Raw genomic sequence first — 24,121 nt, 5'->3', positions numbered from 1 at the left:
CGAATCAGCCTGGGCTCCCACTGACTTCATTTTACAGTAAGGAGTCTCAGACTCACAGAAAGGAAACTCTAATCGGTGCCTCATACAAGCAGAGCAACAAAGTCATTTGGTTTTTAAAAAAAAAAAAATCAACGGGTTATATTCCTCTGAATTCATTTTGAATCTAATAGTGATGGAATTTTTGAAGAAGCATCAGCAGATTTATACTTTCATCCTGTAAAAATTATCGGAGATGACATTCCATTCTCAACCATAATCAACGCCTACAATTTAAATCTTCGATTGCAGTGTTTGACCTTTGTATTTTCATCATGGGACTAATATTTTGCCTCTCTATTTTCTCTAGACGATAAAGAGAAATCGAAAACCGATAGCAGCAGTCAACCTTCCGCTACCGAAAGGGGCCCCTTCGTAGCTAAACCGGGAAACACCGCTTCAGTCCTAGGAATGGCTACATCTCTCTCCCAGAGCCCAAATGGCTTGCCCAGTTCGATTTCTGAATCTGAAGAGGAAAAAGCCAAAAAGTTGCTTTATTGTTCGTTATGCAAAGTGGCTGTGAACTCCTTATCCCAGCTGGAGGCTCATAACACAGGTAACAGCTCTCTTTTCTTTGACTGGATTTCAGCGGCCCCAAACTATTATCGACCATGTTACCTTTGCACACAGTAAGCGCTCAAATACAATTGAATGAATAACTAGTCCTTGTTCTGATTTGAGTCTAGTAACTGGCATCCAAGTTCATTGGAAGAGAGATGCTTTGAAGGAAGGGTGGGTTGTATAGATATTTGGAACTAAAACGTGGTAAGATAATGGTAAAATGTAAAAGTAATTGTGGTGTCTTTTAAGCACTTACTCTGCACTAAACGCTGGGTCGGATACAAGGTAATCTGGTTCCTTATGGGGCTCACAGTTAGTAGGACAGAGAACAGGTATTGAATCCCCATTTTCCTCACCTGAGGCACAGACAAGTTGGGTGACTGCCCAAGGTTGCTGAACAGGTACACGACAGAGGTGGGATTAGAACTCAGTGCCTCTAACTCCCAGGCCCGGGCTCTTTCCCCTAGGCCACACTGCTTCCCTGAACTAGTCTCTGCTGTTCTGTTAAATGAAATGAAAAATATTGGAAAGGTCAGCCAACAAATGAACCTGGGACACATTTCTTAGGGAGAAGTTAATTTATTTTCACCTTTGGGAAAGAATTAATCTATGTCAAATATATGTGTGCCGGGTTGGGGGCAGGGGCATATAGTTCTGAAGTAGTTTCAGATGACCTGTGAGTGCTGGGGGGATGTGGGAGGCCATGAACCAGTCACCAGCAGCTCCCTCTGCCCCCCAGACTGTGCACACTGAACATCTGCCTCCCTGTTGTGCTAAACAGTCTTTATTGATCTCTTAGGGTCATAACTTGGAAACAACAAGGCCTAATGGAAAAAGCACAGGCCTGGGAGTCAGAAGATATGTTCTGATCCCGGCTTTGCCACTTGTCTGCTCTGGGCAAGTTGCTTCACTTCTCGGTGCCTCAGTTACCTCATCTGAAAAATGGGGATTAAGACTGTGAGCACCATGTGGGACAGGAAACTATGTCCAATCTGAGTATCTTGCATCTACCCTAGAATTTAGTACATACCTGGCATGTAGTAAGTGTTGAAATAGTTTCAAATAATTTCTTAAATATATTGGCTTTTGGCATGACTCTCCTCTCTAGTCTGGGCCGACGTGCCTGACCAAGTCCGGCCCCCACTGGCGGTCAGTACATTGGTCACCGGTCTGAGGCTGGCTTTCTTGGGTCCCTAAAGCTTCTCCCTCGCCCTTCTCTCCCTCTTACCTTCCCGCCTCTCCCCTCTGTTCCACATTAGGGTCCAAACACAAGACGATGGTCGAAGCCCGGAATGGAGCCGGTCCAATCAAGTCCTACCCGAGGCCCGGCTCCAGGTTAAAGATCCAGAATGGCAGTAAGGGCTCGGGATTGCAGAACAAAACGTTTCATTGTGAAATCTGTGACGTCCACGTGAATTCGGAAATTCAGCTGAAACAGGTAATACTATCCTGAGCGATTTTTCAGTCACATTCGGTGGTCTTTTCGATCCCGCTTAACTTTTTGTCACGAATTGTTAGCTTCTTGAGGGCAGGGAGTGTGTCTCCCAGTCTATGGACTCTCCCAAGAGTTTAGCTCACAGTAACCGTTCAGGATATACCATTGAAAGAGTGAATGAGTGAGCCCCTGGCTCAGTGGGTAATGGTAAAGGGTAAGCTCCTTAATCAATCGATGCCCTTTATTGAGCCTTTATTGTGTGCAGAACACTGTGCTAAGAGCTCAGAAGAGAACAGTGTGTCAGAGTCAGTAGATATATGATCGGGCCATAATGACCTTCAGTCTAGAGGAGGATAGCTGAGAATGTGGCACTTCCTTGAATTGTACTTCCCAAGCACTTACTAGAATGCATTCCCTCAGCGGGCTCTTAATTCATGCTTTTACTGCCATTTCTACGATAGGATGGGTAGGATGAAAGCACTTAATCACTTTGCCCCCTCCTACCTTATCTCACTGCTCTCCTACTCCAACCCTGCCCACAAACCTCACTCCTCTTCATGCCAACATACTCACTGACCTCGATCTCGTCTATCTCACTGCCGACCTCCTGCCTGTGGCCCGGAACTCCCTCCCTCTTCATACCCAACAGACAGTCACTCTCCCCACCTTCAAAGTCTTATCGAAGGCACATCTCCTCCAAGAGGCCTTCCCCAACTAAACCCTCATTTCCTCGTCTCTCACTGCCTTCTGAATCACCTTTGCACTTAGATTTGCTCCCTTTATTCGTTCCTCCCTAAGCCCCACAGCACTTACCTACATATCAGTAATTTATTTATATTAATGTCTGTCTCCCGCTGTAGACTGTAAGCATGCTGTGGGCAGGGAGCATGTCTACCAACTCTGTTATGTTGTACTCTCCCAAGTGCTTAGTACGGCGCTCTGCACACAGTAAGCACTCAATAAATACGATTGGCTGGTGAATGGTTATTTGTAGCGTCGAGATCTCCGCTGCTTTGCTCCTACACCCTGAAAATACAATTTGGATTCTGAAGCCAGAATCGGAAAAATGGGCAGAGAATCATCCCCCCTCCCAGGCTCGCATCACTTATGTCCATACCTGTAATTTATTTTATTGGTGTCTGTCTTCCCCTCTAGACTGTAAGGAGATTAGATGTCTCCCAGCTCCTTATGGCTCACAAACCCTTTTCCTCTCATTCCAGCACATCTCCAGCAGAAGACACAAGGATCGGGTAGCAGGGAAGCCAACGAAGCCCAAGTACAGCCCGTACAACAAACTTCAGCGCAGCCCAAGCATTTTAGCGGTGAGTCTCGTCACCTTACCGTAGACAAGGGTCTGGGGACTCTTTGGGGGTGAGATGTGGGAGGAAGGCAGAAAAAAATGCAAGCAAAAGACAATTTGATATTTTCAAAGAGTCCTCATATTTGCTTAAACTCTTAGATACCATAGCCTTCTAGGCTGTGAGCTCGTTGTTGGATAGGGATTGTCCCTATCTGTTGCCTAATTGTACTTTCCAAGCACATAGTACAGTGCTCTGCACACAGTATGCTCAGTAAATTCAATTGAATGAATATTCATTCATTCAATAGTATTTATTGAGCGCTTACTATTTATTGAGCGCTTACTGAATAGCCCCAGGAAAGTGCTCCACGGGAGTGTGTGTGTGGGGGGCGGTATTTAAGTACTTACTATGTGCCAGGACGATACAAACTAATCCAGATGAGTCCATCTCCCATGTGGGGCTCACCGTCTTAATCCCCATTTGACAGATGAGCTAAGTGAGGCACAGAGAAGTGAAGCCCAAGGTCATACAGCAGACAAGTGGAGGAGCTGGGATTAGAACCCAGGTCCTCTGCCTCCCAGGCCTACGCTCTACCCACTAGGCAACGCTACTTCTCAGTCCTTGGTGTGAGAGACCTCAGGGGACTCAGTCCCAGGAGCAGAGTCAGCTCTGTCACGCTGAGCCGGGATCGAAGTTATTTAAGAATCGAGTGTCTCCTTGCCTACTGCCTCTGTTGTACTCTCCCAAGTGCTTAGTACAGTGCTCTGCATCCAGTAAGCACTCCATAAAAACGATTAAGTTCTTTCCCCTTTCTCTGGAAAGTATTAGTAAAGTAGAAGCAGCATGGCCTAATGGATAGAGCCCAGGCCTGGGTTCTAATCCTGGCTCTGCCTCTTGCCTTCAGTGTGACCTTGGGTAAATCACTTCACTTCCTCTGTACCTCTATTTCCTCCCCAGTATTTAGTACAGTGCCTGGCCTATAAGCGCTGGTTCGAATTTTGGCTCTGCCACTTGTCAGCTGTGTGACTGTGGGCAAGTCACTTAACTTCTCTGTGCCTCAGTTACCTCATCTGTAAAATGGGGATTAAGACTGTGAGCCCCACGTGGGACAACCTGATTCCCCTGTGTCTTCCCCAGCGCTTAGAACAGTGCTCTGCAGATAGTAAGTGCTTAACAAATACCAACATTAACAAATACCACAATTATTATTATTATTTATTATTATTCAGTAGTCAGGCCCTCTAGCAATGCCAACATAGAGGCAATCTCAGCCTCAAAGGGCCCTGTCAAAGGACCTGGTTTTGTACATGAAGTCAACTACCTGTTGGTTTTTGCCTTCTCCCAAATCTGACCCTCTTTCTGTTCTTTCTACTACACCCTGTCTTTGGGCCTAAGTGGTCAGGAAGCCTTTCACCTTTCTTGACAGAAAATTCACATTCACTCTGAGGGAAATAACTCAGTTATTCTAGAAAATTCACAGTTGGTACAACTGAGGGGAATAACTGGGCTATACTCAAAAGTTATCAATCATTATAAGTGAGGGAAATAGCTCGCTCATTCTAGAAAGTTAATGGTCAGGTTCAACTGAGGGAAGCAACTCAAGTTATTCCAGAAAGTTCACAGCCTGTACAACTGAGGAAAATAACCCAATAATTCCAGAAATAACTTAGGGAAATAATTCAAGTTATTCCACCAAGTTCTCCAGCATGACAGTGTCTACCACCTCTATTGTACGGTACTCTCCCAAACATTTAATACAGTGCTCGACACAGAGTAAGTGCTCATTAAATACCACTGGTTGACTGAGGGCTAATGGGATATTTGAGAGCCACGATGAAGCACCAATACCACTGGGGAGGCAGATCCCATTTCTTCCTTTGTTGGTGGGTCTGCCCATACGAGACACCTCTCTAGAAGAAAATTTTTAAGCAGCTGGTATCCCGAGACAGCCCCCAGAAAGAGTTTAAGATGAAAGCAAAGCTACGGTGAACGTCACACTAACTAGTGTATTAACACAAATCAGGTCTTGACTTCTCCGGAAAGAGTGCAATTTTGGGATGGTTTTATCCTTTGGGGATTGTTAAATGTCAGTCTACCCGGGGGGAAAAAAGCAGAAGCCTCATGGCCTAGTGGAAAGAGCACTGCTCTGGGAGTCAGACGACCTGGGTTCTAATCCGGGCGCTTCCAAGTCCTTGCTGTGTGGGACCTTGGGCAGGTCACTGAAATTCTCTCTGCCTCAGTTTTCCTGTTCTCCCCCCTACTTAGGCTGTGAGCCTTATATGGGACAGGGACTGTGTCCTACCAAGCACTGAAAACAGTGTTTCATTCATTCAATCATACTTAGGGAGCATTTACTGTGTGCAAAGCACTCTACTAAGCTCTTGGGAGAGTAGACATATTCCTTTCCACAACGAGTTCACAGTCTAGAGCTCGTTTGACACACAGTAAGCCCGTAACAAATATTATTTTAAAAAAAAACCCAACAAAGTAGCAGTGTTTTCTTTTTTTCCTCCTCCTCAGGCAAAGCTGGCATTCCAGAAAGATCTGATCAAGCCTTTGGCTCCTGCTTTCCTCTCATCTCCCCTGGCCGCAGCCGCGGCCGTGACCACCGCCCTCTCTCTGCCTCCCCGGCCTTCTGCTTCTTTATTCCAGGCCCCGACCATCCCGCCAGCTGTCCTGAGGCCAGGCCCCGGGCCCATCCGAGCAACTCCAGCCTCCATCTTGTTCGCTCCGTATTAAGTTGGCGAATGCTCACGTAACGGCGCAGGTAGGGAGGAGAGAGTGGAAGCAAAAGGCAGTTCAATCGTATACTTCTTTCTTTCTTTCTTTTAGTCACCATTCGGGATGGCCCTTCCTCTGAAACACACTACCGGTTCACGGGTGTTCATGGGCCGGTACCAGAGCTTAATCTGTTCTTGGGTGAGGGGTCAGGCTGCTGAAGGTCTGAAACTACACCCCAGTCATTGTCCCACTGAATCGGTGAATGGAGTGGAGAGAGAAGCAGCGTGGTTTAGCAGAAAGAGCACGGGCCTGGGAGTCAGAGGACTGGGTTTTAATCCCAGCTCCACCACTCGCCTGCTGTATGACCTTGGGCAACGGGCAAGTCACTCCACTTCTCTGAGCCTCGGTTACCTCATCTGCGAAATGGGGATTGTGCCTGCGAGCTCCATCTGGGACATGGAGGGCGTCCAACCTGATTAGCTTGTGTCTATCCCAGCACTTAGTGCAGCGCCTGCAACATTTTAAGTGCTTAAATACCATTCAAAAAGAGAGTGTGGATGGGGAGTTGAAAATAAACCTCTTAATACTACTACTACTAATAATAATGATACAACTCTTCCTCCTGGACCAAGTGCTGTGATCCCAGACTACCAGAGAGGATACCTTGGCCTTGTTTTCCACCTTCCCCCAAATATCCCAGGGCTCTGCTCACAGGTTCCGGGCTCTGTTGTATACAAAACACGGGATTTGTTAAGTGCTTCCTATGAGCCAGGCACTGTACTAAGCACTGGGGGAGGTACAAGCTAATGAGGTTGGAAACAGTCCATGTCCCACATGGAGCTCACACTCTTAATCCCCATTATACAGAGGAGGGGACTGAGACCCAGAAATGAAGTCACTTGCAGCAGGTCACACAGCAGACACGTGACAGAGCCGGGATTAGGACCCACATCCTTCTGACTCCCGGCCCTGGGCTTTACCCGTTAGGTCACGCTCCCTCATTACCTCTAGCCCTGGTAAAGAGACATAGATCAAGCTCCGGCAGGTTGTAATTCAAGAAACTGGGCTATGTATAACCTCCATCTTGCCCAGTTCAAATGGTGGTTCTGAGAGTGAGTCTCCCCCAGTTCAAATAGAGAGTAAAAAACCTACATTGCTCATGAAGAATTACACCATAAAAGTTCTCTGATTATTTCCATGGGTGAAACAGTATGGCGTATTTTCCTGACAGACTTGAAAACTAGAGTCTTCCTCATACTTCTGTAAATAAATCTTTGCGATCCAACTGGGCATATTCTAGTATGGAAAGGTAGATTTTAACTAAAGTGCTTAATTGTGGATATCATCTAAACGGATTACCAATATTTTCTTTTCAGTGTACTATTGTTGACAGGGATTGTGTACTGTTTTAGAACCAAGTACTGTTGTATCTTGTGTTGTACTAGATCTGTTATCTCCTGTCTGAATTAAACATTTTAGTTGCTGTGTAAATGTTTGGAAGCAGCGCAGCTTTGAGCTTTGATTTTTAAGTAAAAAGAGGTAATAAAGAAACGTATTTCTTTTATTTACATTTTATTTAGAGAGATTTTTAAGAAATGGAAAGCCATATAACATAGTTATGATTACGACTTGTTTGCTGTTTTTGTTTAACTTATTATGTCTCTTCCTCACTGATTTAAGTTGCTAAGCAATGTAGGGAGAAAAAGAAAAAACTTCCCAAATTGCACATTATCGCGCTCTCGTGCTCTCTGCAAGAAACCATGAATCTGTGTATTTAGACCTAAGTATCTTCTTCATTTCTAACCTGTTTTCATTTGTAACAACGCTACATGAATGTGTGGCTCCCTAATGCAATAATGTACAGAACATAAAATATTTATAACGGAACATCCCGTCTTTCTGTTCACACTGACTCTGTTGCAGGTTCTGCTCCTAGTCACCTTTTTGGAGGCGATATCAATACGAGTGGAGTATTTGTGATATCAGGGGCAAAAGATGTAATAAAAAAGCAACAAAATAAGAATGAACTCTTTTAGGACATCTCTATCTGCAATCTGTAAATGGTAAAATGTCTGTGTATTTTTTTAAATGTGCCTTTTCAATAAAAGAATATAAAAATGGAAATGGGATCTCACTTTTAGGAGTCCCCCGAGATACCTCACCCAACCACCCACCCACCCCCATAATAATATTGGTATTTGTTAAGCACTTACCACGTGCCAGGCACTCGACTAAGCGCTGGGGTGGATACAAGCAAGTCAGGTTGGACACAGTCCCTGTCCCACATGAGGTTAACAGTCTCAATCCCCATTTTACAGATGAGGTAACTGAGGCCCAGAGAAGTAAAGTGACTTGCCTAAGGTCTCACAGCAGACAAATGGAGGAGCTGGGATTAGAACTCATGACCTTCTGACTCCCAGGCCTGTGCTCTATCCGTTACCCCACGGTGCCCTATATCAGAGGCCAACCTTATTCCAGGACCCATTATCATCTCTACTACACTTCCTACATAATAATAATAATAATAATAATAATAATGATGTATTTGTTAAGCTCTTCCTATGTGCCAGGCACTGTTCTAAGCACTGGGGTAGATACAAGGTAATCAGGTTGGACCCAGTCCCTGTCCCACATGGGGCTCACACAACTCCCATTTTACAGAGGAGAGAAATGAGGCACAGAGAATGAAGTGACTTGCCCAAGGTCGCACAGCAGACAAGTGGCAGAGCTAGAATTAGAATCCAGGTCCTTCCGACTCACAGGCCCGTGCTCTATCCACTAGACCGTGCTGCTTCGTTTGGCATTCACTGCCGTTGGCCGTCAAAGTTCTTTGCAGAAAGCAGCAGCGTGGCCCAGTGAAGAGAGCCCGGACCTGGGAGTCGGTCTGCTGTGTGACTTTGGGCAAGTCACTTCAATTCCCTATGCCTCAGTTTCCTCATTTGTAAAACGAAAATACTGTGAGCCCCATGGGGTGTCCAACCTGATTAGCTTGTATCTACTCCAATGCCTAGCGCATAGTAAACACTTGACAAATACCATAAAAAAAACAAGGGCAAGGCTCTTGGTGTAATATCTCCCAGCCTGGATTATGAGTTTAGCAGTGAGGCATGATGGGGTTGGGTGGGAGCAGAAGGTTCAGTCAATCATATTTGAGTGCTTACTGTGAGCAGAGCACTATACTAAGACTCCGGGAGCGTGCGCTGCAACAGACTTGGTAGACACACTCCCTGTCCACAGTTGAGCATACAGTCTAGGAGGGGAGACAGACATTAATATAAATAAATGAATTACTGTTATGTACCTAAATGATGTGGGGGTAAGGGAGGGGTGAATACAGAAGGGAATGGGAGAAGAGGAAATAAGAGCTTAGTCGGGGAAGGCCTCTTGGAGATGTGCTTTTAATATGGTTTTGAAGGTGAGAATGATCATCTGTCTGATATAAAGAGGAAGGGCATTCCAGGCCAGAGACGGGATGTGGACGAGAGGTCGGCAGTGAGATAGACGAGACTGAGGTGCAGTGAGTAGGTTGGCACTAGAGGAACAAAATGTACAGGCTGAGCTGTCGTAGGAAAAGAGTGAGGTAAGGTCGGAGGTGGAGGCAAGGTGATTGAGTGCTTTGAAGCCGACAGTAAGGAGTTTCTGTTTGACGTGGAGACGTACGGGCAACCACTGGAGGTTCTTGAGGAGTAGGGAAACACGGACTGAACGTTTTTGTAGAAAAATGGTTCAAGCAGCAGAGGGAAGTATGCACTGAAGTGGGGAGAGAGAAGGAACAGGGAGGTCAGTGAGGAGGCTGATGCGGTAATCAAGGTAGGTTAGGTTAAGTGCCTGGATTAACGTGGGTGCAATTTGGATGGAGAGGGGAGGGTGGATTTGAGCGATCTCGTGAAGGTTGAACCGACAGGATCTGATTACAGATTGAATATGTGGGTTGAATGAGAGAGATGCGTCAAGGATAACGCTAAGGTTAATGGGCTTGTAAGACAGGGAAGGATGAATTTGGATGCAGGGGAAGGACTTGAGGGAAGGCCGGGTTCTGCCTTGGCGATATTGGCTCTCTTGCCCCCCCATACGCGGAATTCTTTTCAATTTTGCTGGTATTTCTGTTTGGCTTCTTCCTCCTCCCTGTCTTATAAGTCCATAATCTTGGCATTACCCTCTACTCATTTCTCTTTCCCACATGCTCATCACCAAATCCTGTCGGTTCTGCCCTCACATCATCTCTATAATCATCACTCTCCCATCCATGTAAACCGCTACCACACCGATCCAAGCACTTATCATTCCCGGCCTTGACTACTGCATCCGTCTTCTCGCTGACCTCCCTGTCTCTGCCCTTTTGATCCAAGAATAATGGTGATGGTAACAAAAATAATGCCGTGAATCAGTATTTATTGTTTATTGCGTGCAGAGCACTGTACCGAGCACATTTATTGGTATCTGTTAAGCACTTACCACGTGCCAAGCACTGTACTAAGTGCTGAGGAGGATACAAGCAAATTAGGCTGTGTACCACACGGGGCTCACAGTCTTTTGGGAATCATCCTAAGGTCAAAAAGAGCAGACACGGTGGAGTGGGATTTGAACCCAGTTTCTTCTGACTCCTAGACCTGCTATTTCTCGTATATGAACAAAAAAGACCCTCCCTTTGATTCTTGGGGCATTCTGGGGGCAGCCCAGGATTCCCAAAAGATAGGTTGCTTAATTTTTCTGTGCCTCAGTTACCTCATCTGGAAAACGGGGATTAAGGTTGTTTGTGAGGCCTATGTGGGACAGTTTCTCGCTACATTCCAAGTCCTGCAGAGAGGCAGGATGAAAATATACCATCAAAATATTTGTCCCTGTCTTCCCAGAAAGGTGCACGGTCCCTTCACATTTTTAAAAGCCCCCAACTGATCTCAGTGAAATTCAGGGTAAAGAATCCGTCGCCTGAAACACGAACGAAAGAGCATTTAACCCCTTAGCCTCTGTCCTTTCCTCTGCAATTTAAGGACCAGCCAGAACACACAGAAATCACATGTGGTGGATCTGAGGTGAGGAACGATCATAATGCGCCCCGAGTCTGGAATCCGACAAGGCGACTGACCTCGCTCCCAGGAGATAGCAGCTTTGTACGTAGAAGCTGGAAGTCTCTAGAAAGAACAGTTCTGTCCGGAGAAACTCTCACTTGGTTGTTGAAAGAAGCAACTACGAGAGTCCAACTTCAGAGTTTTAATAAGAAGGACAGAAATTGCTCTCTGGCTTCTATCCCCTTTTTGAACTCTTATCGTAGGCTATATGTTTGACAAATGGGTTTTCACTTGGGGAAGCCCAAAAGCCTCTAGAATTTTTTGCAATCAGCCATTAGCGCCTCCCCAAAATGCAGGGCATGTACCGCGGTTCGGCTTTAGCTCTGCGTCTGCTACATTCCAGCCGGGAGCTACGCGTTACAAATGATAACTGAGCCTCATGAAGCGAGAAAAGTCTTCCATTAACAGAGCCCCCCGGACAGGTCAGCCCGTTGAAGGAAAGTTTCTCCGCGAACACCTAGCAATTAGATCTCCCTAAATCTCAATCATTCCCTTGAGCCCAAGCTGCTTCTGGAGGGGAAAAGAGTGAAGGAGAGGTGAGCTGAATTTGACGCAATAAAGGGCGCCTAGAATTCCTTAGCGTGGCCAGAAGGACGACCGAGAGGGCCGCAGAGGGGTCAGCCTCTGGGAAGCGGATTTCCTGTTGACTTCAGCTCTGAGTCATTCCTCTCTGGGTGTTCCAGTCCAGCGGTGACTCACACAGCTGTGCCGTGACCATCCGGAGGATCAAAGCGGAATGTTACTCGCTCCGTGCGGAAATGGGTCGGACTCCCAGCGATCCGAAGCCCCAGGGGAGTCCTTCGGGCAGAAGGAATCGATCGGGCCTATCTCGCATCGGCTATTGTGCTGATTTTCCCATAAGTCAAAGGACTGTACAGTGCTCTCTGCACATAGTAAGTGCTCAAATGCCACAGGTGGATTGGTTAATAGCAGCAAGATGTTGGCTGCAAGGCCGTAAGCTTAATAATAATGTTGATATTTGTTAAGCGCTCACTATGTACAGAGCACTGTTCTAAGCGCTGGGGTAGATACAGGGTAACCAGTTTGTCCCACATGGGGCTCACAGTCTTAATCCCCATTTTACAGATGATGTCACTGAGGCACAGAGAAGTTAAGTGACTTGCCCACGGTCACACTGCTGACAAGTGGCAGAGCCGGGATTTGAACCCATGACCTCTGACTCCAAAGTCCATGCTCATTCCACTGAGCCACACTGCTTCCAGTACGCTTGTTGCGGGCTGGTATGTGTCTACCGACTCTTACGGTATACTCTCCCAAGTGCTTAGTACAGTGCTCTGCCCACAGTAAGCACTCAAAAAACATTGATTCATTGATTGTTGACTATAAACTTGCAGTGGGCAGGGAACGTGTCTACCAACCCTGTTACATTGTACTCTCCCAAGCGCTTAGTACAGTGCTCTCACATAGTAAACACTCAAATACCACTTATTGACTAACTATATATGCAAGGTAAAAAAAAAAATACTTGTGATTGTTCCAAGTAATTTTGCCCAATTTCATTAAACACTATCAACTAAAAATTATCTTTATATTGGCTTCAGTAATTCAAATTACCTAAAGCTTTTCACTCGATGAAGGGAATTTGAAAATAGTATCCCAAATAAACAACTGAGATCACAACTACACCCTGCCAGGTGGATTAGGGAATGACACATTTCAGGCCACATGATGTTGTTTACCGTATTTCTAGTTGAGGCTCCTTGGAGCCAAACCATTTCCCAGGGTGGGAACTCAGTGAGCAGAAGAAACCACGTGACCTAGTGGAAAGAGCAAGGGGCTGGGAGTAGGGGGAACTGGGTTCTAATTCTGGCTCTTCCACTTGCCTGCTGGGTGACCCTGAGCAGGTCACATCACTTCATTTCCCTGTGCCTCAGTGTCCTCATCTGTAAAATGGAGATTAAACACCAGCTCTCCCTCCTAGGGTGCCGACTCTGGGTGGGACAGACATTGTGCCTGACCTAATTATCCTGTATTTGCCCCAGTGCTTGGTACATAGTAAGCACTTAAATCCCATAACTACTTTATAATAGATGTTCCACTCAATATTAATAAATCAATGAAATGCAGCCTCTGTCCTTGCTTCCCCTGTCTTGCCTTTAGCCTTGGAGTTGCCATGATAGATGCCAGAGGCTTTGGAAAGCTGTTTATGGATGCACATATTATATAATTCATTTTTACCTATCAATGAAAGTGTAATGACCTCTGTGAACAAAGAGCCTTTCATCCCATTGCCGCACAAATTTACATTTCTAAACAGGCTCATAAACTAGATTCAGCTATTCACAAGGGCAATAAAAATAATGATGATGATGATGGCATTTGTTAAGCACTTCCCACTGTAATAAGCGCTGGAGTGGATATAAGCAAATGGAGTTAGACACTGTCCCTGTCCCTTAAGGGGCTCACAGTCTCAATCCCCATTTTTCAGATGAGGTAACTGAGGCCCAGAAAAGTGAAGCAACTCGTCCAAGGTCACACAGCAGAGAAGTGCAGAGCCGAGATTCAAGCAGTGGTATCTGGGTGCCTACTGTATGTTGTTATCACCTAAAATATTGACTGCTACATCAAAAAAGCACTATAAATTTCTGAATGTATAGCTTTTCCCACAGATGATGCTCTCCCTCTCTTCTCTATCCATCCTCTAGACTGGAAGCCTATTTGGGGGAGGGAAAGTGTCTGCTAATTCTGTTGTATTGTACTCTTCCAAGCGCTTACTACAGTGCTCTGCACATAGTAAGTGCTTAAATACCACTGACTGACTGATTCCCTGAATCATCACAGAGAAGCATTCGGTCGCTTTCTTCTCTGAGTCAATCATATTTATTCAGAGTTGACCGTGTGCACTCTAAGAGCTTGGGAGAGTACAGTGTAGCAGAGTAGGCAGATATGCTCCCTCTGGATGTTGGTTTTCCATAATCTGTGTGTGAGGTGTTTCAACGTGCAGGAGAAAGCTCCAAGTTCAAATTTACCTACTCCTTCTCCCTCTCTGTCTCTCCACCTTCAACCTCTTCATTCTTAGAAGAGTAACTAGAACTAGAACAAGAAGCAGTATGGCTTAGTGGCAAGAGCCCGGGCTTGGGAGTCAGAGGACGTGGGTTCTTATCCTGACTCTACCACTTGTCCGCTGTGTGACCTTGGGCAAGCCACTTAATTTATCTGTGCCTCAGTTCCCTCATCTGGAAAATGGGGATTAAGACTCTGAGCCCCACGTGGGACAATCTGATTAGCTTGTATCTGCCCTAGCGCTTAGAACTGTGCTTGGCACATAGTAAGCGCTTAAATACCATCCTTGTTATTGTTATTCTTGTGATAAGTGCAGTGAATGTGTATACTTATGGTGTGTGTGTGTGTGTGTGTATGTGTTGTGGGGATGTTGTGGGGAAGCAGTGTGGCTCAGTGGAAAGAGCCCGGGCTTGGGAGTCAGAGGTCATGGGCTCAAATCCCATCTCTGCCACTTGTCAACTGTGTGACTGTGGGCAAGTCACTTCACTTCTCTGTGCCTCGGTTACCTCATCTGTAAAATGGGGATGAAGATTGTGAGCCTCATGTGGGACAATCTGATTACCCTGTATCCACCCCAGTGCTTAGAACAGTGCTCTGCACATAGTAAGCACTTAACAAATACCAACATTATTATTATTGTGGTGAAGATATGAACGACAAACACAACGCTCTTGTCAACTTACATCAGTTCACCCTATTTTAAAAAAAAATTAGTATTTCTTAATCGGGTTGGACACAGTCCCTGTCCCACATAGGCTCGCAGTCTCAATCCCCAATTTACAGATGAGATCATTTAGGCCCAGGAACGTTAAGTGACTTGCCCAAGGTCATAAACTGGCAGAATCAGGATCAGAACCCAGATCCTCTGCTTTTAAAACCCTCTTCACTTGCGAATGCCACAAGGGTGGACAACCTTAAGGAATCAGTTCTAAATAGGTTTCAGTCAGCCCACACGCAGGATTAGGGAGTCTCTTTCTCAATGTGAACCTCAGTGGGTTGAATCTTGCCCTCAGGACTGTGATTCAGTTCAGTCATCATGTTCCGTAAATGATTTACTGCAATTTAGGCACCTGACTAATGATACCAAATCTAACTGCCCTGGGCAGACTTCTGAATCTGAACAAGAATTGAATAAAAATAAAAAACCAAAAAGAAAAAGCCACTATTCAATACCAGGAAATAAGCTCTGACATTGTTTCTTCTTGTTATTTCTTTGGTTTAGTGCGGCTTATTTGCTTTCCTCTTTTCCCAAGGCATCGCACACACCCACTTCTTTTTTCTCACATTCAGTGATTACCAATGTCATTTCCGGAGGGATGGCTCTTTGTGAAACAAGCCTTATTCGTCTCTGTTCCGTAGGGCAGCGGCAGTCAGGAAAAGCCAGCCGATATGTCCGGAAGCCGGCAGGCTCCTCGCTAGTCTCTCCCCTGGTCCTGCACGTCTTTTCTCTCTTTAAAACTCTCCCACATCCATCTCCACGTCATTCAGAAACTCCGGACTGTTGGATTTCGGGGAGGCCGTCAGCTTTCCTTCCCTTACCTCTTTTTCTCTCCTACACCCCAACTCACCCTTTCTGTTCCTCAAGTTGTCACTTTCTCACTGCCTCGTTCTTGATTCTCCCACACCTCTGTCCCTTCGCTGGTGCCCTGCACCGGATCCGAAGCTACCCCCACCTTCAGGTTTACCAGACTGCTACTCTCCCCATCTAGAGCAGCAACGTGGCATTTGTCCTCGGGACTCAAAATGAAGATGAAAAGGAGCGTGGCCTAGCGGATAGAGCACCGAGTCAGAAGGTCATGGGTTCTAATGCCGGCTCTGCCACTTGTCCGCTGTGTGACCTTACTGGGCAAGTCACTTTTCTCTAGGCTTCAGTTACTTCATCTGTAAAATGGGGGTTGATATGGTGAGTCTTAAATGGGACAGAGACCAGGTCCAACTCCATTCGCTTGTGTCCTCCCCAGTGCTTAGTACAGTGCCTGGCACCTCGTGTGGTGAGCCCACAACAAGCTGCCTTACTAGTGACTGTTTGTGATCCCGGGGAACAACAAGAAGGAAGAGACGGGCAAAGCGCTGATGGGCTCTACCTGAGACAGGTGACTGCTGGCCTGTGGGGGTGGAGCATGGAGCAAGGAGGGAGGAGTGGCTTTCCCCGTTCTACCCACTAACGGGCCTGGACCAATCAATGACTGCCACATGGAGCCAAAGCTGGAACACCTAAAGCTGATAAAAGGTGCTCATTTTGAATGGCGAGCGGCACACAAAAGGTACACATGGAAGGCAGCACTGAGGCAAGCTGAAGCAGCAGGAGAGCGGCACTTGAAAGCAGAAAGCAGCAGCATTGACAGAATGGGCTCCCTTGGTGGTGTGGAGTGAGTGAGTCCATGTATGTGTCACTCCCTTGCACGTTGGAAAAACTAAGTTAAAAAAACCTTTTCACGGTAACCTTGATCAGAGGTGTGGTTTGACCGTACTGCTTGTCAGCGAGGCTTCCCCGCCGCCCCGTCCAGGAAGGTCCTGTTCGGTACCATCCAGGGGGAGCTCGCAACACACAGATGCCATCATTGAAAGCCCTTCTGAAATCCCGTTTTCTTCAGGACGTCTTTCCTGATTAGTTTTCCTTCTACTCGGATATCTTCCCAACTGCCACCTCAGCCTTTAGGCACACATATGCACTCATGGCCACTATTTTTTAAAATGGTAATTGCACTATACTAAGCTCCGGGGTAGACACAAGCTAATCTGGTTGGACGCAGTCCATGTCCCACCTAGGGCTCACAGTCTTAGTCCCCATTGTAGGAGAAGCAGTTTAGCTTAATGGCCTGGGAGTCAGAAGGACCTGGATTCTAGCAGCTCCACCACATTTCTGCTATGTGCCCTTGGGCAAATCACTGTGCCTCAGTTACCTCATCTGTAAAATAGAGATAAGAGTGTGAGCCCCATGTGGGACAGGTACTGTATCTACCACAGCATTTAGAACAGTGCTGGGCACTTAGTGAGCACTTTAGTACCACGATTATTTTTTATTGCAGATGAGGTAACTGAGGCACAGAGAAGTGACTTTTCTCAGCTCACACACACCTGGAATACTTCCGTACATATAGGTGTAGCTCGATTTAAGCACTTGCTCATCCACTTCTCTAACTTTCCATTAGCACGTTCCTCCTCTCTGTAATTATTTGTTTCTGTCTTCTCTGCTCTCAGTCATACTTATGAAGCACTTACTGTGTGCTCAGTACTGTACTAAGCGATTGAGAGAGTTCAACACAATATAAGAGAGACAGGAATTTCTTTAGGAGAATAATAACCGTGGTATTTGTTAAGCATTCGTACTAAGTGTTGGGTGGATACAAGCAAATCAGGTTAGACAGAGTCCCCGTCCCACGTGGGGTTCACAGTCCCAAACCCCATTTTGCAGATGAAGTAACTGAGGCACAGAGCAGTGAAGTGACTTGTCCAAGGTCACACAGCAGATAAGTGGCAGAGCTGGGATTAGAACCCATGGCCTTCTGACTCCCAGACCCGTGCTTTATCCTCTACACCACACTGCTTCTCTAACATGCATGGTACGTAGGCAGCTTCAGGAAAACTGCCGTGCCTGTTAAAAGATTACATAACTTCCCTATTGCTAAATATTTTTCGGTGTGCTAGAGGTTATTCATCGCAGGAGGGATAGTCTCAGAGTCCAGCACAGGGATGGGTGGATTGCTAAATGGAGCAGGCTGAAATCAGGGGCCAAATATTTCACTTCCGTGATATTTTCAACTTGAGGAAAGAAGTCGCTAACATCCCAATGTAACATTTATATCGTGTCGATGCTGTGGCTTGATTCATTTTCCCCATTTATTTTACAAATTTGTTGTAAAGCCATTAGGGGAATTTTATTTCTCAAATTATGAAGGGGAGCAGAGTGGCCTGTTAAATCGAAAGATGCATTAGACCTTATTTCCATAACATTCAAAGAACCGAGCTTTTAGTTTACATGGAAAATTATTCATAGTTTTAATAACTCGTGATTAGCTTCTGTTTTCCCTGGCTCCTGTGACTTTACGTGTACGACATCTGAAGTTGTCAACAAAATGAATCTACGTGAATATAAGCTCAACTCACTCGTCTGGCCCTTCTTTTGAAGACACGGGGAATTTTAGATACGTAGATCAAACAGCCTTGAATATGCATCAGTCATTTCCTGGATTTGAATTGTTGTTGTTTTTAAAAAATGCTGGGATAGTAGCCAAATCCCTACTCCACTAACCACATCCCTCCCCTAAATGTCCCCTTCTGCCTTACATCCCGCTCTGATTTTTCACATCAGTGTTTCCTTTCCTTCCATGCCGACGTTCTCACCTTTCCACCACCCTTTCCTTCCTCTCAATCAATGGCATTTTTTGAGCACTTACTATGTGCAGAGCACTGTTTAAAGCACTTGGGTGAGTACAATATCAGAGACTTAGCAGACACGTTCCCTGCCCAAAATGAGCTTCCTGTCTCCCCTCTCTCTGGCTTTCCTGTGCCCCTCTTGGCCTGAAATCTGGCTTCATCACTGCCCTCTCACTTTCCCTACTTTTAAAAAATAAACCCAACATAGAAGGACAGAGAGATTAGCATTCAGATGTGGGAAGATTTCATCCCATTAAAATCCTATCCCTCTTCCGGGACTGTGGCTCTGTTCCCAAGAATGCAATTTGGGAGGCACCAATACTGTTTGGTTGAGAATACTTGATTTTTAATTCAGAAAGAAGCAGGATGTTAGCCTCATCCTTGATATATTCCCTCATGAGCAGCATTTCTCCCTGCCTTCAATCTGGTATCTCAACTTCCTGCCCCCAGGGACCTGTGAGGCACTGCTGAAGATTTGAGAAGCAGTGGGGCCTAGTGGAAAGAGCACAGGCCTACAAGTCACAAGATCTGAGTTCTAATCCTCATTCTATTTTTCTTTCATTCAATAGTATTTATTGAGCGCTTACACTGTGCAGAGCACCGTACTAAGAGCTTGGAATGTACCATTCGGCAACAGATAGAGATAATCCCTGTCCATAGACGGGCTTACAGTCTGATCGGTGGAGACAGACAAAAACAGTAGCAATAAATAGAAGGGGACATACATCTCATTAACAAAATAAATAGAGTAATAAAAATATATACAAATGAGCGGACAAGCACAGTGCTGAGGGGAGGGGAAGGGAGAGGGGGAGGAGCAGAGGGAAAGGAGGGGAAAAGGGGGGCTTAGCTGAGGGGAGGTGAAGGGGGGGCAGAGAGGCAGCAGAGGGAGCAGAGGGAAAAGGGGAAGCTCAGTCTGGGAAGGTCTCTTGGAGGAGGTGAGCTCCAGTAGGCTTTTGAAGAGGGGAAGAGAATTAGTTTGGCGGAGGTGAGGGAGCGCATTCCAGGACAGTGGGAGGATGTGAGCCAGGGCAAAGCACTTCCTATATGCTAAGCACTGGGGTGTAGATATAATCAGACCAGACGTTGTTCCTGTCCCACATGCGGCTCCCAATCTAGCGAGGCAGGGAGAACAGGTATTGAAGCTCCATTTTACAGATGAGGAAACTGAGGCACATAACGGTTCACTGGCTTCCCCAAGGTTCCATGGCAGCGGTAGAGGTGGGTTTAGAACCTAGGTCCTCTGTCTCCCCTAGACTGAAAGCTTGCTGTGGGCAGGGAATGTGTCTGTTTATTGTTCTACTGTACTCTCCCAAGCACTTAGTACAGTACGCTGCACACAGTAAGCACTCAATTAATACAACTGACTCATTCAGCCAGTGTTCATTCCACTAGGCAATACAGCTTCTACAACGTGCTAGGAAAGTTCTTTCATTTATAGTGGCTTTGTTTAGGACTCAACTCTGGTATTAAAGTGAAAGGAGTTACCCATCAGAGTAGAGGATCGTGCCTCCCAGCAATTTTACAAGTCTAATCGATAAGTGATATTTATGGAGCATTTACTATGTGCAGACGACTGTATTGAGCATTTAGAGGGTACAATAGACCAGAGTTGGTAGACACGTTCCCTGCCTACAATAATTTTAACAAAGCTAGCCCCCAACCCCTCTGTGTCAAATTACCGTGATCCTGCCCACTTTCTTCCTCCTGCAGGGTGGCTTGGCTCTCCTCCCTGTACCCCGCAGAGGGCAGTGAGCCTCTCTCTGCCCCACAGTCTCCCTTTCTCCATCACTGCCACTTTGCTTTCCCCTCCGCACCCTGTGTTGGTCTAGCCGGGATGCCAGATTTCCTATTCTGATGCTCTAAAAGGCAAGAACCACTGAAAATGAAGGGGAGAGGCAAGCATGATGGAACAGCAGTGGCGAAGCCCATAGTGCTGTAGATGAAGAAATAATAATAATAATAATGTTGGTATTTAAGCACTTACTATGTGCAGAGCACTGTTTTAAGCCCCGGGGTAGATACAGGGTAATCAGATTGTCCCACGCAAGGCTCACGGTCTTCATCCCCATTTTACAGATGAGGGAACTGAGGCACAGAGAAGTGAACTGACTCACCCACAGTCACACAGCTGACTAGTGGCAGAGCCGGGGTTTGAACCCATGACCTCTGACTCCCAAGCCGGGGCTCTTTCCACTGAGCCAAGCTGAATACAAGTTTCCAATATAGATATAGGAGAGGAGGAGGAATAGGGGGAAGAAAGGGACCGGGAGATGGGCCAGAAAAAGGTGTAGGGATGTAAAGCTAGAAAGGAGAGGTGGGGCTACTTTCATGGAGAACTAGAAAAAGCCAATATTTAGTCAGCATGGCTTAGTGGGTAGAGCATGGGCCCTAGAGTGAGTAGGACCTGGGTTCTAATCTCTGCTCCACCACATGTCCGCTGTGTGACCTTGGGGAAGTCACATAACTTCTTTGAGTCTCAGTTGCCTCGTCTGTAAAATGGGGATTAAGAGTATGAGCCCCATGTGGGACAGAGACTCTGTCCAACCTGAACGCTTTTCTATCCCAGAGCTTAGAGTAGTGCTTAGCACATAGTAAACTCTTGAACAAGTACACTAATTGATGATGATAATAATAGCCAATCCTTGGGTCTGTGTGGAACTGTGAGGGGAACTGGAAAAACACGGTTCTGGAAAGGGTGAGAAGATTTCATTTTAAAACACGGTTTATACTGGGCTAATCTTCATGATTGCGCTAATATCATACTGGTTTAGAGAGGACTGAGACTTCTATCTTCAGTCAGCCTCCTCAAAAGGGAATGTGATCCAATAAAACTCTACACATGTACTATCCTTTAGCCAAAGCTCCTGAAAGGTCGGAATAATCATTAAGAAGCAAAATCCTCACAAGATTCTTGGGAGTTGGGAAGGTGCTCTCCTTTAACAGGTCCGAAAGCAAGACTGGGTTAAGTAACTTGTCCAAGCCCTCGCTGCTAGTAGATCTCTGACAAGATCAGAGTTTCGATCCGGGCTCATATCGTCAAGTTACAGCGGCATCTTTTCAAGAGCTTACAGGCAGACTGTAAAATGTGGAGTTGTAGCTCAGATCCAGAAGCTTGACCACACTAACAAATAAGAATAAATAATACTGATTCTGGTATTCTGAGGAAAACCAGTTCATCTCAGTAAAGAAAATTGGCTTTTATTGACTTTTTTTTTTATTCTATCCCTACATGGGAAGGTTCCTTTTTTAAAAACCGTGTATCAAACCTCTTAGAACTCTATGGAAAAAAAGCTTGTTATGGGCAGAGAATATGTCCGCTAATGACTGTAACATTTGTTAATAATAATATTGGTATTTGTTAAGCGCTTACTATGGGCAGAGCACTGTTCTAAGCGCTGGGGTAGATACAGGGTCATCAAGTTGTCCCACGTGGGGCTCACAGTCTTAATCCCCATTTTCCAGATTTGAGTTAACTGAGGCCCAGAGAAGTGAAGTGACTTGCCCACAGTCACACAGCTGCCAAGTGGCAGAGATGGGATTCGAACCCATGACCTCTGACTCCCAAGCCCGGGCTCTTTCCACTGAGCCACGCACTTAAGTGCCGGACACTGTACCAAGCGTTGGGGTGGATGCAAGCAAATTGGGTCGGTGACCATCCCTGTCCCACATGGGGCTCACAGTCTTAATCCCTACTTTATAGATGAAGTAACTGAGGCCCAGAGAAATGAAATGACTTGTCCATGGTCACACAGCAAACAAGAGGCAGAGCTGGGATTAGAATCCAGGTCCTTCTGACTCTAGCCACTGGGCCACGCTCCTCTCCCAAGCACTTAGTACAATGTTCTGCACATAGTAAGTGCTCAATAAACACCACTGATTGATTAGCAACCTGAAACCTCTTATGCGAATGCATTTTCCTGCACTTCCCCTAGAGAGGCATGAAAAATCCCAATAGATTTTAAACATGTCTTAAATGCTTGTCATACAATACACAATGTAAACTAGTATAATTTTCTAGCTTCCAGGATTTAAAGATTGCAAGGTATGACATTTCAGAACAGTCCAAAAGAATATCACGGCATTTCTGTATCAGTTTGCTGTATCAAGGGTTTTGACACAGAGGAGAAATGTTTCTTTTTAAAAATGTCTGTACCCTTTGAAAACTATGGAATATATCTGATCAACCAAAACAAAGCGTTCTCCAAAGAATATCCTGATAGTCACCCAAGCTGACTTCCCCTAAGCTATTTGTGTTAATAATAATAATAATGTTGCTATTTGTTAAGTGCTGTTGCTATGTGCAGAGCACTTTTCTAAGCACTGGGGTAGATCCAGGGTAATCAGATTGTCCCACATGAGGCTCACAGTCTTAATCCCCATTTTACAGATGAGGTAACTGAGGCACAGAGAAGTGAAGTGACTTGCCCACAGTCACACAGCTGACAAGTGGCCGAGACTGGATTCAAACCCATGACCTCTGACTCCCAAGCCCGGACTCTTTCCACTGAGCCACGCTGCTTCCCCTTATTAGTGTAATAACCTACACTAAGCACATATGACAGTGTGACTTAATGGGAAGAGCATGGGCCTGGGAGTCAGAAGAACTGGGTTCTAATCCTGGATCTGCCATTTGCCTGCTTTGTGCCTTTGGACAAATTAATTAACTTCTCCGTGCTTCAGTTTCATCAACAGTAAAATGAGGATTAAATACCTGTTCTTCCTCCTTAGAGCAGTAGCCCCATACGAGAGAGGGATTGTGTCTAGCGCAATTAATTTGCACCTACCCCAGCCTTTAGAGCAGTGTTTGACACACAGCTACCTTAATGTATAAAATGGGTATTAAATCACTGTTCTCCCTCCCAAGTAGACAAGGAGCCTAATGCTAGGAAGGGATTGTGTCTGATCCGAATATCTTTTATCTTCCCCAGTGCTTAGTACAGAGTTTTGGGCACATAGTGCTTAAGAGATAGCACAGTTATCATTGCTAACCTACTCTGCAACAGGGGTATTTATTAGGTGCCTAGAGTGAGAAGAGGACTCTACCAAGCACTGGGGGGAAATAAAAAAAATACATGAGTAAGAATAAAATACTGGCCTTTGCTTCTGAGAGGCTCATAATTACTGGTATTTACTGAGCTCTGTGTGCAGAGCACTGTACTAAACACCTGGGAGAGTACAGGACAATAGAGTTGGTAGACACATTTCCTGCCCACAAGGAGCTTACAGTTAAGCAGGGTGGAAAAGGGAAGAAGACAGACCCATAGGGAAGGAGGGACGTGAAAGATACAACGATTAAATGACTCGCCCAAGGTCACACAGTAGGTAGATCGCAGATTTGGGATTAAAGCCCAGGTCCCCTGACTCCCAGGCCAGTGATCTTTCCACTAGGCCAAGCTAATGTGTAAAAAGCAATTTAAGACTCGCAACTTTCCATAGTACTTATTTACCTGTTTTACATAACCTAGTCTTAACCACTAACTCATGTCCCTTTCCCCCACTTTCTGCATCCTATGTACAATTTATTTTCGTGTTCATCTCCCCAGCTAGATAGCAAGCTTATTGAATCAATCAATCAGTGGTATTATTGAGGGCTT

The 24,121-nt window shown here is 45.7% G+C and overlaps 1 protein-coding gene across 4 annotated transcripts in view; it reads left to right on the top strand.

The window, feature by feature from the left end:
• Positions 1-6,389, top strand: part of ZNF385B (zinc finger protein 385B) — a 197,580-nt gene extending 191,191 nt beyond the window's left edge. For all 4 annotated transcript variants that reach the window (XM_029072393.2, XM_039913061.1, XM_039913060.1 and 1 more), the window contains 4 exons: positions 347-592; positions 1,857-2,035; positions 3,253-3,354; positions 5,854-6,389. In XM_029072393.2, the coding sequence (XP_028928226.1) occupies positions 347-592; positions 1,857-2,035; positions 3,253-3,354; positions 5,854-6,072 (746 nt within the window). In that variant the 3' untranslated portion in view covers positions 6,073-6,389. The remainder of the gene's footprint in view (positions 1-346; positions 593-1,856; positions 2,036-3,252; positions 3,355-5,853) is intronic.
• Positions 6,390-24,121: the final 17,732 nt, after the last annotated feature.

The sequence above is a fragment of the Ornithorhynchus anatinus genome, chromosome 9, assembly GCF_004115215.2.
Source record: "Ornithorhynchus anatinus isolate Pmale09 chromosome 9, mOrnAna1.pri.v4, whole genome shotgun sequence".
NCBI classification, from domain to species: Eukaryota; Metazoa; Chordata; class Mammalia; order Monotremata; family Ornithorhynchidae; genus Ornithorhynchus; species Ornithorhynchus anatinus.
The sequence above is the reverse complement of the archived record's forward strand: the minus strand, read 5'-3'. Positions and strand labels throughout refer to the sequence as shown.